This window comes from Sebastes umbrosus, chromosome 10, assembly GCF_015220745.1.
Source record: "Sebastes umbrosus isolate fSebUmb1 chromosome 10, fSebUmb1.pri, whole genome shotgun sequence".
NCBI lineage: Eukaryota > Metazoa > Chordata > Actinopteri > Perciformes > Sebastidae > Sebastes > Sebastes umbrosus.
The window spans coordinates 14,464,527-14,482,583 of NC_051278.1; the positions used below are offsets into that span (position 1 = coordinate 14,464,527).

Genomic DNA, 18,057 nt, shown 5'->3' on the forward strand with positions numbered 1-18,057 from the left:
ATTGGTACCATGTTATACTAGTTTGTCTGGAAGGAGGCTTACATTTTGGCGAGGGAGAACTGGAATGGCCATTTTCAAAGGGGTCCCTTGACCTCTGACCTCAAGATATGTGAATGAAAATGGGTTCTATGGGTACCCACGAGTCTCCCCTTTACAGACATGCCCTTTATGATAATCACATCTATGTAGTTTTTTTGCATGCATATATATATTATGTTTATCATATTATATAATTTGCTAATTCAGATCAGAACTGTATCCACACTAAACAAGCAATGACTGCATGGGCACAGTTAAACTGGGTTACCAGTTTTATTTTTTTACCAGTATTTAAAGGTCCCATACCGTACTCATTTTCAGGTTCATACCTGTATTTTGTGTTTCTACTAGACCATGTTTACATGCTGTTATGTTCAAAACATTTTTATTTTCCTCATACTGTCTGCCTGAATATGCCTGTATTTACCCTCTGTCTGAAATGCTCCGTTTTAGCGCATTTTGACGGAATTGCAACAGAATTGCGTTGCTAGGCAACAGCTTGGGTCCATGTGTACTTCCTGTCAGCTGATGACATTCACATACACTGCAAACAGGAATAAACTAGGACACATGTTTATGTTTAAAATTATGTCAAGGGTCTAAATATTGTAAATTCGTGACATCACGAATGGGCAGAAATCCTGACAGCTTGTTTCAAATGCAGAGTTTCTGAATACGGGTTGTGTGTATTTCTCTGTGGATTGAGTGTTTCGACAAGTTCACAGTATTTATATAGAACTTAAACCTGCTTTATAATAAAAAAACATGAAAATCTCACCTTTTTTATAATATGGGACATTTAAGGTACCCATTTGCTGATTTACAGAGAGTTATCAAACGCACCACCGTTCCTGAACGCAACGCTTTGATTGATGGGGATTTAATTGTGAGTCATCCAATCAGAAGCAGAACAGAAGTCAGTGGGCGGGTCACCGGCTGTGAGCGCTTATTAACACATATGTGCCATCCTGACCCTCAGACGAGTCTGCGAGGATTATTTGTACCCTGTTTTAACACAGATAAAAAAAGGATAAATCAGTCTTTTGTATAAGAATTCATCCAAAAGACTGATTTACTACTTACTGATAGTAGGTAAATGTAGACGTTGAAGCACCTACAAATGAAAATATGTCTCCGTTGACAGCAAAGGGGCGGTTATTGTATGGGACTGTCTAGTAGTCATCGCTGATTGTCAAAGAAATTTAAAATAGGTTACTTGCTATTTATCACCTAATTACCATGAAATTTGCAGACCTGTAAAATGAAGTGTTGCCAAATATAGTCATGGATTAAGGTTACATGATATATTCCATAATTCTACAGCCTGGTATCACTGAGTCAGTGTTTACAGTTTTAAAACCTAGATTTTAGAAGTGGCAGACAAAAAAAAATGAGTGTCCGGTAGAAATATTCAGTGACCTGCCACAGTGGCAGGTGAGGAAAAAGGTTAATTTCAGACCCTGACTTCAATGAAAAGTGTAAATTAACAACAATTACGTAGTTTATGGTAGTTAATATTAATTGTATAAACACGTCACACTAAATATATAAAATGAACTATATTGTAAAATAATAGTATGCAATTATTTCCAAAATAATGGCTTTAGGGTGTATTTAGGATTTTAATAAATTATTATTTTCCTTCTCAAAAGTGTTGCTTTGATGAAGTTCATTCTACATAAGAAATAAACAAAGTGTTGAATATTATATAATATATATATATTTTTATTCATAGTCTGTGATATATATAAATGTGGAAACTATTTTTGAATCACATTAATTGGAAACCTTGAACATTTGATGGTTTGCCCATGCATCCTCAATATATGCAAAGTGGTCACTTTAAAGCAGAGACGCGTTATTGTAAGGCAAAGCCTAGTAGTCATCGCTGAGGGCAGAATCACACACAGTATAAGTCAGTGTCTGCTGGACGGCTAGCAGCATTATCTGGCTTTAATTGATGGGAAACGAAAGGTATGTATGAAAATGAATTAATCCCACTTTAAACTGTGTATTAAGATGTCGCTAATGCCTTTAATAGTCTGCTTATTGTGGTAAATGTCGTTAATGTTCGCTCCTCTCTGCTAACACAGTATCTGACAGCTGCAGCGGTTGCGGAGCAACAACAGCTAACGTTTATTACTGTTAGCAACGCGGCTAAAATACAGGGAAATATATGTTGTTCATTGAGATAGGTTGTTGAAAAGATTAGGTTTATCGGCTCTAAGGCTAGTAGAGTATTAAACATTATATTATGGTTGTAATTATCGAGCTGTCCTGCTGTTTCTTGTTGTCAAGCTAGCTAGAACATTAGCTACACAGCTAACGAGCAGGACTTTCAAAATAAAAGACTAACTGCAACTTTTCTGAGAATCAGTTCAGTCCTCAACTGGAGGTGTAGACATTCAATTAAAAGTGTAAATCAACAACAACTAGAAAATGCATTTCCTGCTGAAAATGCGTGGGAATACTGACAGCTGAAATTTATTGCAAAGCATTGCTGGAAATGCAGAAATGTGAAATGACTTGCCTAAAAATGTTGAAGCTCAAATGCACTGCACTGCTGAAAACCCTAGAAGATGAAATGTACAGCTGGCAGAGTTGAAAGCTGAACTGCATTACCTTACCTTACATTACCAACACACACAGAGAGAGAGAGAGACAGAGAGAGAGAGACACAGAGACACACACACACACACACACACACACACACACACACAGAGAGACAGAGAGAGAGAGAGAGAGAGAGAGAGAGAGAGAAAAAAAAAAAAAAAAAAGTATTTGGGTGAAATAAACCTTTAAAAGTGCTTGGACAGAAATAGCATTTTGACTGAATGGACCTTTAAAATCTATAAGTCGTCCTGGAGGCAGGGAATCAAATTAGCACCTGCCACCTGTTAAATAACAGGGTAAATGTTGTCTGTAGCAGGTGGAAATTACAGTTCACCTGCCACCATGGCAGACAGGTTTTCCTTTATTAAGAAATATTATTTTTAAAAAGCAATTCTAAAGCCTAAATTAAATATATGGTGACACTTCATTTTACAGGTCTGCAAATTTCATGGTAATTAGGTGATAATTAGTAAAGTAACCTATTTGAAATTTCTTTGGAATTACTGCCAAATTACCCCAATATTTACCTAAAGAATTATTGAAAATGACTTTATTATAAACATTATTTAATAATTAGATTCTGCTATTAATTACAAATACATATATGATGTAGGCAGGTGGCGCCAAAGTTAACCTTGCAAGGATTAGTTTGTCATGTTGAACAAATTACTAGTCTAAGGCGGATTTATCTGTAAAAATGTAAAATATCTAAATGTTTGTATGGTCACATTTATTCTCAAAATATATTCCTATAGGAGTTATGTTTGTGGCCCTTAGATTTATAATGATTTACTTTTAAAATGATCATATTTCTCACCTCCATTATATTATATATCAGTTTTCCACATGATCATGTATTTACATATGTATATACATATTGTATTTTTATATTTTATATTGCATTATCTCTTATATTTTTTATATTTATATTGCACCATCTCTTTTTTGTATTAGTGTATTATCTTTTCATTAGCACCTATGGGATTGTCACAATCTAATTTCGTTGTACTACACAATGACAATAAAGGGCTTGAATCTTGAATCTTAACACTGTTAGATGCTTTTATTCTGGAAACAAAATCCCCTACCGGAAATGGGTTGCTTGAACCTGCTTGAGGATTTGACGCAGGTTGTTTCTGTCAGATACCTAGCTAGCTAGCTCAGTGCACTGCTACACTCCGGTTTGTTTTGGTTATGCTACAGTGTGTGTGGAGCTCGTCGTGAAGTTTGGAGTTCAAGTCAGGTTAAAGTGCGTCATAATCAACTGCAGAGTGCTTGGGTAAAAACAAAAGCGAAACAGGCTTTGCTACTGCTGATTGTGTGTTTTGCTAACCCTTCACACTTTGTGTATCTGTTTCTGCAGGAGCTCAATTTAAAAAGTGGCAAAGCAGCGCAGTGAATCATGAAGCTGCTATGAATGACTCAGGAGAACATTTGGGGCTTCGTCCGGGGCACTTTCAGCCACCTGGAGGATTTGGGAGGACACCAGAAAGAGATTTTTTGTCATTCCTGACTTCCTCAACGCCCTGATTGGTGTTGTACCTGGGAGTTGTGGACGACATGGCCAGTCCACAGCAGACGGATCTGTCATATGCGTGGGAAAAGTACATGGATTGTAGACTGCAAGGAGTGGATCTGCAGGTAGGCACTGCTGGCGGACACTACACTTACTGTAGGATGGAGGTGATGCTTACTTTTAGTTTGGACCACTGCCTTGTAGTCCTGGAAAAAGCCTCCTAGAAGATACAGTCAGGTATATCGTGTTTATTTTGATGGATAAACAGTATTTGTTTGCATCATTGTTAAACCCTCCTATTGTCTTCCCGTCGACCTTGCACGTTTTGGTCTGGTTTGACGGTTTATGAAGCATAAACTATAAATTATCACCAAATTCTGTGTTACACCTTTCTAGCCAACCTCGTTCCGTTTTTACACTTGTTCTTGTAATTTATGGTCATGGTTATGGTATGGTCATTTATGGTCACCTCATTTACATGAAATGAAACCTCATTTTTTGAGTAAAAAAAAAAAGGCAGAAATTATTAATAATTTTGACTATAGTTAGTATCAGAGAAACATAATGTTGATGGATTATCACAGATGGATATATGTCAAAGTTTAGTCAGAATATTATGAATATTATAATATAAAAAAAAATTCCAATGGCAGCACATAATGACACCTTTTTAGCTAACTTCATTCCAACTCATTACCACAAGTTTTTTACACTTTGTAATTTATGGTCAATATACCTCATTTACATGAAATTATACCTCATGTTTGAGTAAGAAAACACCCCAGAAATTATGAATTACTTTCATCCATGTTATTTTGGGACAATTAGATGAACGAAACCCAATATTTATGATATAATGAAGTTTGAAAACGGGTCAAATTTGAACTTGCCACATACTGTATTTAATTTGAATTAGAAAATAGGAGATTATACCTTCAAATACAGCATAAGTCCATTTATTATTGCTCACTCATGGTAGTTTTCTTAAGTATGTGAACAAACATACCCTCATTCCTCCTTTCTCCATGAGGGTTTCTTGTTTGTTTACAATTTTAATTTGACACACCATAATCCAAATATTACTGCGTCTAAACAGTGCTGGATATTAGTTTGATTCCAAATGATCACTTTAAGTAATATCCAACTATTTCAAACATTGTCAAGAGACCTTCTTTTTAGTCAGCTCCTTGTATTCAAGCTTCCTAAATTACTTTCTGTTTTGTGCGTCAGCTGTTCCACAGTGAGTGATTATGAAACTAGAAGAGGCTATTGCACGACTGTAGAAAATGACAGTAAAAAAAGACACACATGTTAATTCTGTTCTATATACAGTACATTCTTTAACAGAAAAACAGTATGTGAAGTTTAGATAAAGTAGCAAGTGTATATAAGTGTTTGTACTTGTTTAACTAATTCAAACACCCCAAAAAACTTCAAATGAAACATCTGTATAGAGACATTCAGGACACTACAGATGCCTGTTTTTATAAGATTTCCTCCTGAGAATCGGGGAAGATTGTTTGTCTTCAGATATGACATATTTTGTAACTGCAGGATTGAGAGTCGTTGAGTACGTGTCATTCTGCCATTGTGGTAGAACATGATTCCCCTCGTTGCTTCGGGATGGGATGCCTTGAATCCTCCTGGCGGTCCCTAGGTGCCACTTTTAGAGCCAAAGCTGTAACTTGTACACAGCACAAGCGCAAGCAGGACTATCAGTGAGTCACTTCACAGAGGTGGAGGCAGGTGTAAACCACAGATTGCTCATTATGAGTGTTGTGCAAGTACACTTTTGTTTCCGTGTCAGTGATTTAGGAGTGAGTGGCGTTGGTTCTTAAATTTCTGTCAGGCCACTGCAGCTCTTTTCACCCCCCTCCTGCTGTCAGAGAACTAACAGCAGCCAGATCACGAGACTTGGATTAGGATCGGACTGCAGGCTGAGTGATCTGCCCTGCACACACACACACACACACACACACACACACACAGATGGGGTGATTTAGCCATTATATTAGTCGATTATTTTTGATTTATCACGTGTGAGTCGTCTTTAAAAGACAGACCTGCTATCATTTTTAAAGCTAACGAGTGCTGAGAAACCCTGTAGGGTTTTTACATTCTTGGAAATGGTGTGTATATGCTTCGTTTCTTTTGTTAATCATGTGCATTAGGATATCAGCTGTAGAAATGGTGCTGGCTTGTTCCCAGTTGTCATAGTAATACTAACGCTTGGACTGCACCAAGCAGGCTCTGCATTTCTATTAATGGTAACTTTTTATGTCACTTTATGTTGTGACAGCTCCCTTGGGACGACTGTGTTTGCTCCTCCACTTGTCACCCTTGCAGTGATCAAAGCGTCGTGTGCGTGGGTGTGTGTGTGTCTGTGTGTGAGAGATGCAGAGAAAGATGGTTAGTGAGCACAGCTGTACTCTCCGGTTTGCTGATAATGTAGCTTTCCCTCCTGATTGAATCTGATGGGAACAAACAGTGGCAGGCTGCAGCACTCACATGGATGCTGTTGCACTGCTTGCAAATTATATTTTTCTCCAGCTCTTTCTGGAAATCCCATCAGTGCACAAGTTTATACTGTACATTCCTACCATCTGTGGCGTCTGCTAGTCATTGCAGGTAAACATGATTAAGTGATCATGGAAACGGTCCAACGACTGAAAGGCCCTTGTCTTAACGCCCACCAGACGGCAAGACTCGGCCCTGCTGCTCTGTATCCAATTCTGTGGTCACACTTTACAGTGAAATGTGGAGGGCAAAAAGACGCCTTCTCCTGCAGTAATCAATAAGATACCACAAAAAAGTGTGACAGCAGCTTTGCTCTTTTTCTCCTCTCCCTCCTCATCTTTTATTCTTTGCGTTCTTGTCTCTCATCTCTCTGCTTTTCATCTGCATTTCTATCAGGATTAATCTCTTGCTAGTTTTTCACATGCACAATGACCAAGGACAGTAATAGAACTGGGATGCCTTGATGGCTCATTGGGTTGGGTCTGACTTTGACCTGATGTTTGACCATACTTTCCTCTTTTTGTTTCCTGTTTTGACAATCATTCGCAGTTAATAGTTTTTTGAAAAAGCAGAAATGCCATAAAAAGATTACATTTTTTATACGGCCTCTATTTTTTAGGTCAAAGTGAACCATAGTCTCAATTTTCTTCTTCTCTCTCTCTTTACCATCCTTTTTAATATTTTATTCTCTTTTTACAATTGGGTTTTTTGCACCTCTCCATCACTTTTGTTTTTGTAATATGAACTTGTACCTGTTTTGTATGTGTAAATAAATAAAATTAGGGATGCAGCGATCCGACTTTTTTAGTCCCGATAGCGAAACCTGGGCTTTGGGTATCAGGCTTGACTTAAACATTGCTTTCCTAACTTTGTAAAACAAAATGTGACCAATAAATACATTTAATTGTTCTTTATTTTTAAGATAATAAGTCGTACACCATCCATTTTTACCATCAAAATTAACAGTAATTACAATTCAAGTGTAAAACTTTTTAATGCAGCAACAGATTTGTCAAAACTTAAACAGGAATTAAAATACCAGTATATAGTATATAAACATAGAATTGAACTGAATAGATTGGCCACATTGTCACCGATATCCGATCCAGCTATTTGAGTTTGTATTGCCCCGATATCCGATCCAGTATCGGTGCATTCCTAAATAAAATCTATAAAAAAATGTAAATCTAAATCTAGGGACGGAGCAAACTGTTGTGGTGGATCTGCCTAGCTCTGGTTATAAAGCAGAGCATTGGTGGCATCCTCCTACTTGCTATATATTTACTGCACATTAGATACACCATTATACGAAATCCACTATTATCAACTGTAGCATTTACTTTAGGTAAGCGACTAAGCGTATTTGCATTATAGCTTCAGTATAATAGGATTTGAGGCATTAAGCCTTTTCTTTCCATTCTTTAGAATTTCTTCCTTTCATGGAGCCAAACTACCGTATTAGTGGGTTCAACTATGAGGGAAATCTACCTTAGGCACACTTGCATAAAAGTATCAGTGGGGACACTTTCCATTCTGCCCAATCTCTCTGAATCTTGATGAGCAGAGTCAATTTAGTAGAATGGTTACCCGGCCAGGAGCCAAGCAAGAGCCCAGGTTTTGTTGCTGTGTGTTGTTCAGTTTCATTATGAGCTAACAGGATGTTTCCAAACACCAAAGCGTGGTGTTTGGAACACTTCACTTTTCTGGTCTGCTGGTATCAAGGGGCTCCACCAGCTAACTAATCTCTGCTGGCTCTGCTTCACTCTTATATTAAATTCAGTCAGTTGCAGGCTAATGCTAACTCTCATTGAATTTAGCTTTTGCATAAAAATGGATGACCTGCCCTGCATTTGAAAAGACATTTTTCTACAGGGTGATGGACCCATCTATGTAAGTATCGTTCTGTAGCTACTCTGACGTCATGTTTATAAGCCATATGTCCATTGTCTGTACATTCATTGTCACTTAATCTGTAACAACAGATACTTTTGTGTAAAGCCGATTGTGATTTTCTGAATTAGGACAGCCCTGGTCACATATTCCACCCACATTTCTTGCCATTAGCTTTCTAAGCTCAGTTCTGTGCTTTACATTCCTTCTGTGGTAAATCCCTGAATCCTTGTCTAAAGAAGATTAAACTTGTCGAGCAAAGCATAGGCGAAATGTAGTGAATACTAAAGAGGGAGTAAAGATGGCAGCGCTTTGCATCCCCAAAGTTCATTATTTGGCTTGTCAGAACTGAACAATATGAAATGCACCATTCCTTATATCGGTTATTTTGGTAAAAGCTGTGTACATTATTTCCATGATTGTATTATCAGAGACATTATGTTGTGTAGTTTGTGTGGCTTTAAGGTCAGCTGTGATATGCTCTGCTCTAGCTATCTAAGCAATTAATGATAATGTGTATGGATCATATTCCACATCTGAGTAACTAAGAGCACAGTTAAGTGGGGAAAAATAGCATAATTGCTGCATTAATGGGTCTCTCTAGTCATTTTCATACAGCAGTCTGGTAAAATAAAACTGGATGATGTTGACTAGCATATATCCAACATTTATTAAACGGCCTACCTTATATCTGCATAAAGTATGTCAGTTTAGCACATTTTTTTTTGCATGATTATTCTAATATGTGAGTTGTGTTATTATGTATAGCCTAAAGGCAGTATTGTTTCTCAGCAAAACAACAATGGACATACAGTAGTAAAGTCTTAGCAGTTGAGAATCACTACTTTACTGCATTTTTGGAGAATTATGGGACTTTTTCAGATAAGTAATTTCTAAAGCACTGTAACCTAAAATGGAAAAACCAACCAATCAGACTGGAGCTGTCTCAGCCCACATGTTTTCAGGGTTAGTATTGCCTAACCTCAAGTGATGGGGGAGTTTCACACCAAAAGGTCTTCCCTCATAACTTGTTACCTCTAACCAGTCATAGGCTACGTTCCAAATCACATACTTTTTACTTTTAGTACATACTGCAGCTGGCCTCACAAAGTACATACTGTTACATGCAGTATGCATACAATTGGGACATACTACTTTGTCATAACATTGAACTTTGAACCTCTTGCTCATATGCGTCGCACTCTGTAGCACGAAATTTGAAGTAAAAAGAAAAAGTATGCGATTTGGAATGAAGCCTATATTAACTAGACTGAGCCGTATTGACGTATCTTCCGCTGTGCAGAGGATTGTGGGTCAGAATAGCCAGAAAAGCATGCTGGCTTGCATACTGCAAGATGCAGTTGGACATCCTGGCATTTTTGGCATACTGCATTTGACATACTACGTATTGGGACATACTAAATCTTTTTCTTTCATACTAAATAGTATGGTAGTATGGGTATTGGAACGCACAGATAGTCTTCCTCCTACTGTGTCAAAATCACATGTACCACAATATAAGTTCCAGTCCTGAAATACATACACTAGAAATTATAGGCCTACTAATTTTAAACATATCTGGCAACATATTCGTGTGATGAAGCCGTTTCAACTATTGCACAGTAATTTGCCATTAATACTCTGACTTTTTTTCGTGAATTCACCATGACATTGCTCTTAGAGTGAAATTGAAAGTGCTAAGGTCCAACCATAAAAAGCATGCAGTCATGCTCTGATCATGATGTCTTGTGATAATCATACTACTTTCGCCAAAGATTGTTGATCATCTTATTCGGTGTGATTTCTAGTATGTTGTCTCAAGTGAAGTTGCATTCTCAGGTTTGCTGGTTGACCACAGGACTTGTTTCACATCTGCATTTATTGTTCCGTTCTTAAGTTTCAACCAAACTCCTACTCGCTCTGGTCTCCAGGGCTGTTCCAACCGATTGGCTGAATGGATGAATAATTCATGTCTGTAGCTCTGGGGTGAGTCAGAGTCCAACCATTGCTCTGTCCCAGCTTTTTCCACTCAGTGGCATCTTATTAAGTCCGGACTCTTCCTCAAAAACAGAGTCTCTCAGTCCACCAGGGAAGAGAGAGGCCAGAGCAGGCTGTTTGGATTATAATTTTGACCAAGCTTGCACTTTCAATCTCCCTGTAATGAAAACAAAGAAACAGAAAGGGACATATTTTCATTTCCTGCACAGTGGCTATGCTCGAATAAAGGTCACGGTTTGTGACAGTGTGGATCTGACACTGACAGAAACACAAACATGCTTTTTGATGGTAGCCTCTTGACATTTTGTTGTGTGTCTTAATGGGTGGAAAAAGCGAAGCGCCTCTGCTCTCTCGCTGTAGTAGTTTGTGAGGAAATGCGGAACGTTAGGGGCTCCTCATGATGCTCATCACCCAAATGTCAAATTAGATCAGTAGGGATCTCAAACCGGAAAAAAAACATTGCATAACCAACGCCCCACGTCTTCTCTCTCACGAGGACAGGATCACATCGCTTTCACTGCCTCTGCCAAGTTGTAGTCTACCCAATTATCCAAAGAGAGCTTGAGAGGAAAGTCTGTACCAGTGTGGGTGACTCAGCCATCAGACTCCCATGACTAGGCCTCCCATGATTGCTATGTTGGATAAAAGAAACAGGTCACGGCCACCATGTCCGAGCCATTATGGAAACTTTGCTTGGGCTTTCAGTGTTCAAACCTGTATTCCTCTCATATAAAGCCACCCTCTGACAAAAAAAAAAGCTAAAACATAGAGACTTAAGTATACATCAGACTGGCTTATACAGATACTTCGCAAAAAGGCCGCGCCCCCTTTTGGGGGAAAGAAAACCAAAGATCTCATAGACTTCAATGCAATTTGATGTATGTTTGGATTGTAATTTTGACAAATTTGTATGCATTCATCTCTTGTTAAACAAGTGTTTGTTTTATACACATGTCTAATAACTATTTTGCTACCTTGCCTGAACCTGAGCGTTCACGATACATTAATAAATGATGGTTGATTGCCGCCATGTCCCTTCAGTCTTCCCCCGTCTAACACAGTGGCCAGATATTGCTTATCCAGACTTCTATACATATTTGATTGAATCACATTAGGCTAAGTGTCTTTAAATAACCAACCTGTTAATAGCCAACTGTTTGATCTACAGGCTGAGATTTAGTTGGAGACGACAGTCTGATGCTGCTATAACGTTAATGTATGACTGTATTACTGCAGCAGCCTCAAGCTAACGTTAGCTAACCAACTACATAGCAATTCTTCGGCATAGCGTTAATAGTATTACCGGTTTGTTTAGAGTAGAAGTTAAGATACATGTTTCAACTTCTTCTCTTTACGCTGTTACCGTCTATGAGGAACGTTGGATTGTTTTCCCCCAAATGGGGGCGTGGTCATGCGAGCCTACTCCGGATGATGTATTGTCAGTCTGGTGTATACAAACGAAGCAAGTGTGAGCAAATGTGTTTCCTTCTGAGGTTTCCTTAAGCAAGTGTCCGCATCAGGCATGCTGTTATGTAGCTGAATCTGACCTCTAACCTTCCTGGACCAGGCAAGAAAAAGAGCATAAAGTATTAGTTAAATATTATTAAAAGAGTGTTGTTTTTTTCCTCAATTCTGATGAATCTATGCTGTGTGTGTCTCCCTTATTATCCAACTTAAATGTGTATTCTTATCATGAGATAATTTCTCTTTGGCCAGGCAGCCTGCAGGTCTGCATCACTAATATGATATAGAACAAATCATATAATAGCTAACATAGCATAAAAGCTAAACAGCTTAACATACAAGTGTCAATAAGTGAAATCGGTAGCCGTTTGTCTCAACTACCCAGATAGCCTGTGTATGTCTACATGACAAATGAGCTAATAAAGAAGTTCATCACTGCAGAGGAAAGGTCAACGCTTTCTTTTTTGCTTACAGAAATGTGTTCTCGGGGCTTTGTGAGCTGTTGATTTCCCCTCCAAGCTGTATTAATCAGTATTGGCAGTCTCTCCATTATCAAATCACCCTGGCTGGTTTGTGCCGAGTGCATTGTAATATTGGATTAGAGCCTCAGAGGGAAAAAACAACCCTGTTGCTGGGAAATTAGTGTCATCAAGAACCACGTAGTCTCCCTTTCCAATATGAGGAATGCGGCCACAACAGATACACTGATAACACAAGGACAAATCAAGTCATTTTAGATGCTCATTTTGGGAGATTTAACTTTAATAGACTGAGTGCACAGCCCCAGCGTAACTCCAGGGCTTATTTATTAAACTAATAACAGTTTTGGCAACCTTGAAGCTTTGATTTCCTGCCGGTTCCTCCCTCTGTTTATCTCTGCTCTCATCTGTTGCTGCAGTTATTTCTTTCACCTTTATGTTCTTGTCAGCTCTGTTTTACCCCTGTCCTCTCCTGTCTCTCCTATGCATTTCTTTCTCTTCCCGTCTCCCCCGTGTGATGTTGTCCAGACCCCTGGTGTGCAGTGACCCCCATCCACCTACCTCCCCACCCATCCCCTCACTGCTTGGGTGGGTTGTTGCCTCAGCTGTTGAAGTGTCACCCTCTCTGCCCTTCCTTGACCCTGGTGAGTGTGGTCAAATCTGCACCATCATCATCACCTGCTGCAACTTCAAATTTTAGGACATTAATGTGTTCATCTTTTAGCCCATGTTATATTGCATATTTGCTAGCTCTTTTAATGTGATTCATAGTGGTAACAAGCAACACAAAACTTGCTTTGACAGTTGTGACACAGGAAGGAAGCTGACTCACCATGTATCTATACAACAGAGCTGGGTTTTGCCAGAAGAGTAGCCTCGGTCCCCGTCCTCGCCGCGACGGTTAGCAGCAAAAGCAGAGTCGTGACGAAACTGCAGACACCTGAATAACCGATTTGAAAGGTTCCCTCTTGTGTTGTTAGTCATGGAGAGTAGGCACATCAGTTTCACAGATACAATGCATAGTTAGCTATGGATATGTCTTTTAGGGCATGTAAAGAAGACACAGCATGTAAAGAAGACACAGAAAATAGTAAACGCACTATAATTGTACATGAAGCCACATTTACTCTTTAAAGGGCTGTTTTATGTCACGTGCTTTCTGTATTTGTCACTTTCTGCTTTAGATTCCAGGATTAGAGTCTATGTCGAAATCAGCGTCCATGCAGCTAAATGATTTGCCGTGGTGTCAATGTGACATATCACTGTGAATGTATGGAGTTATACTAAAGCTTTATTATTTTGTAGGGAATCCAAGGGTGCAAACTAATGCTGGTGAAAGTGGTGGTGCTGTTGAGTGCCAGTGTTTAGTTGATGCATATTTTCTCCAAAATAAGAGGAATTAAAGGTGCTCTATGGAGTTTTCTAGCAAACAAAAGTTATGTTTACATTCAGTGTTTCTCACCATAACGCATTGTGTGTATTCTTTAGGTCTATATTGAATGTGTTCCTCTCCTCGTAAAACATTTGTAAAGCCAATGTTTTGAATACTTTAAACCCTACATTGATTATATTCTTGTTTGCTTCAAAGCTATTGAATGGAGGCTAGGACACGGTCTTGAGCTATGGGGTATGACACACTCGCAGGGTAACTGGAACTGCGATGTTGGGGGGGATACAGCAGACGGCGCTAGAAATAAAGGGATAGTGTCCACTTGGGTGCGTTCGGCATGACAGAACTTTTTGGGTACACTCGAATGGATGGTGGCTGATATACAATAGAACGTTTTCAAATAGAAAGCATTTGTTTATGGTTTTTATTAAAGATCTTTTTAATAATTGCAGAATTGTCATTCTCACCCATAAAATAGGCTACTTTTGACACCCTCCCTGCAGATGCCTCAGTGAAACGAATCCATCATCCTCATGTTCTATGATCGTGCACCAGCTAGTGAGCCGTTCGGCTAGTGCAGACCAGATTTTACTGCGCATGTGTTGTATAATGATATGACACTATATAAAGCTGTGACATCTCCTCTTTTTAACTCTCCTTGGTTTGCTTGCTAGCAGGTCTTCTTCTTCCCAGTCGGTGCAATCCTTCTTTCGGCGCTATCGCCACCAATTGTCAATCAGTAGACTAACGTTACTAATGATTGCCAAGAGTGTGTACCACGTTGCCCTCATGCTCGTGTGTTCTTCTGTGCAGACATGATACAAACAAAATGGGGACCCACTTGTACAAACATTGCTCCATAGCACTACTAGTAGGGCTGCACGATTATGGCCAAAATGATGATCATGATTATTTTGATCCATATTGATATCACGAATATTTATCACGATTATTCATTGATTTTAGTAACAACATATTTTTATCACTGCACTTTCTCATTAAAATAAACAGAGCACTGTTTTCACTTCCATGCTGTGCTATCCCTGTTAATGTACAAATTAGGGCTGCACGATGTTGGAAAAAAACTGACATTTGTTTCTGCTATATATATTGCAATATGAGAAAATGCACTTTACCCTTTTGTTAGCTACATTTTAGAGTGAAATGCTTCGATCTAGCGCACTTCAAGTGCAAAATTAGCAACGATAAGGGCTAGATAAACAATTGTATGCTCTTAATTTAATCATAAACACATTGAACTACTAGTGGTCAAAAGATTAGGTATTGGTACCTGACTCAATCTGAATTTGAAAAGAGCTTGCATTGAATGTGCGTACTAAGCTCACCAGCTTAACAGATTTGTAGTGAACCCACAGACTTCACTTCTGTATGCATCCCTTTATAGTAATAATAATGCTATTGATAAAACGGTATAGCCCTTTAACTTTGGTTAACAAGTTGTTTTTTCCATCCTGTCAGTGCCATCGTAGGTCAGACTGAGTGTAATGTGACTGGTAATGTGGTATCTATTCTTTTGGCTTTGTGACCCAGACACTCAGCGCAGCCACATCAGTCAAGGATCAGCGTTGCCTGAATGACTCCAGTCAGTGGTGTCAGATTAGCAGAGGAGTAAAGCAAGCTCCTGGCTGGTGTAAGGGAAGGCAGGATGCTGGCTTAGAGAATCGCATGTCTGCTGGGCGGGAAGATTTTAACACACTATCCTGGAACCGGTAATGCAGTTAAAAGCGGTCATCTGGCTTGTCTCACTTTTAAGAATGTCCCGATTGCCTCGCCAGCTCTGGTGGTGAGAGATTCTTTGATTGCGTTATAGTGTGGCTCAGACCTAAGCACTGTGGCGAGGCTGATCTAATCTTTATATGGTCTTTGTTTCCCCAGATTCAGGCATTCTCCAGTGCTGTTCTTTTTATTGCAGATTGTGATTAGAAATTTTTAAATATCGTCGTGTTGTCCACCGGACTCTTGTTCAAAGCAATGAGCCTTTACTTTGAACATGACTGGGTGAGTTTGTTCAGAGATAAATGCAATATCTTAAACATGACTTATGCTTCTGGCAACTGAATTATTTTTGTCATTTTAATGAAAAAGTGAGTGTAAGAACAAATGGTTTTGGTTCCAGTACTTTTGTATTGGGATGTTGGAGAGGAGAAATAAAATATACTGACTTTTAGCACTGTATTTGACCTGATCAATATTAGAGCAAGAGTTCCACATAATGAAATTACTCGCTGTTACATCACAATCTAATTGACTGTACCATTGATTTCAAAACATAACATCACTGAGAGTAATGTCATAATGGGTTATCAAGTGAAAGGTTATTGCTTTTGTGTAGTGCATTTTTCATTTCAATTCTTCTTCATGTGAGTAATCATCTTCCTACTCTTTTTTCTTATCTGTTTCTTATCAGGTCAGCCTTCAGGGTCTGGAGAATTTCCTCTGTCTCTTCCACTATGTGCAGCACCACCCCAACAACAGCAGAGATGCACTGAAATTCTGGTAGGTCTCATTTTTATTTTAACATCTTTAACTGTACCGTGATGGAGGTTTTTGTCTCACTAAGGGTGGGTAACACCATGCTTTATAATGGAATCACAAACAGCAGCCTCAAAGATTTCATGGTTTTAAATCAACACCTCAATGACAATGACTTCCTCAGTGGTATAGTGGGCAAACAGTGACTGCAAACAGTTAACTTTGCTCTTTAACAAAGAAAGTAACTGCAGAAGTGATTTATTTTCAGCATTTTTATGTCCCACCACTATAGTAGAGGTTGCAGACATTATGTAATCATGGTGCATTAGCCTTTCGGAGTACCTTGCTGCATAGATTTCCATATTGATGAGGAAAATTGTAGACATTAAGCACCTCAAGTGCCTCTTGTTTGTATTCAGTTCATTGTAAATAAGTGACACACACACACTACCTAGAATTAAGTGAGTGCATTAGCATTCGTGAGCCATATGTTCCCTCAGCTGAAAAGTGATTAGTTAGAATGGGGCTTCGGTTAAAATGCCTGATTTAATGTCCTTGTTTAAAGACAACCTTAAGGCAGTTTAATGTTTCGCTCTGTGAGGGTTTCATATTTTTACATTTTTGGAGCTTTTATCTGCGATAATTGAGCACTTAGCTAACAGATGTTGTAGAAATGAAACACAAAATCCGCAAGTCATTACACTGCCGTAAACTCTCTTTAAGTTTGATATCCACACTTTTTTTTTCTTTTATTGTAGATTTGCAAATTTATGATGTTAGAATTGTATTTTTTTTTTTTTAAATTATCAGTTTGTAAGTTAGTTAAAGTGTTGCTACACTGAAAATGAGAAGGCTTTCAGCATCGGTAATGTTGGAGGCTTTTTATTGATATTAATTACATTGTTGTGTTGAAACTTTAAAAGCAGTGTTGATTTGTGGAGCTCATCTGAACAGGTGTTCATCTTTGCTTCTGGCATCAATCAGAGCCCGCAATAAAAACAAAACAGTTTAAATCATCCATTATCATGATGTGTTCTATTGTCATTTACAAATGTGCATCACAACTCATCACAGTCCTTAGTGACAGATTTAAATTGATAGAACAAAAAAAAAACGCACAAGATGAATATCTTGTGCGTGCTCACACTTAATTTCTCATTGTTTGCAGTAGAACTAGATATATTGATGCAGTTAGTCATTCGGATAAACCATGTTTGCCTTCATGAAATCATTATAGCTCTTGACACTCTATTAACAGTGCACTATACACACAGGAATCCTGGTTCAAGACACCGTATGATGTACTCTTATATGAACCGGAGCCATGCTAACCCAGACAATATTTGAATATTATCCATTGTTTTAAAGGTGCTCAATACGAAATTCAGAGCATACACAAAGGGAGAGTGACTATTTAACTATTTAATTGTTTTATCCTCTATTGGTGTTGTCACGATACTGGAATTTTTAACTTCAATACAATACCTTGAAAAATATTGATATTCAATACCATTTTTGATACCACAGGGAAAAATTGACACATTGAGGGCATCAAATTTTAGTTTTCTATTTAAAGATAAACAGCGGTGTGTGTGTGTCAACTTGCTATTGGAGAAAAGAGAGAGCAGAAAGCGCAGCTGGTAGCTGTGTATCGATAC

General features: G+C 38.5%; 1 protein-coding gene across 1 annotated transcript in view; it reads left to right on the top strand.

The window, feature by feature from the left end:
• The first annotated feature begins 1,910 nt into the window (after window positions 1–1,910).
• lyst (lysosomal trafficking regulator) overlaps window positions 1,911–18,057 on the top strand; it is a 75,837-nt gene continuing 59,690 nt past the window's right edge. Inside the window, 3 exon segments of the mRNA XM_037781698.1 lie at window positions 1,911–2,013; window positions 4,016–4,293; window positions 16,335–16,423. Of these exon segments, the coding sequence (XP_037637626.1) occupies window positions 4,213–4,293; window positions 16,335–16,423 (170 nt within the window). The 5' untranslated portion in view covers window positions 1,911–2,013; window positions 4,016–4,212.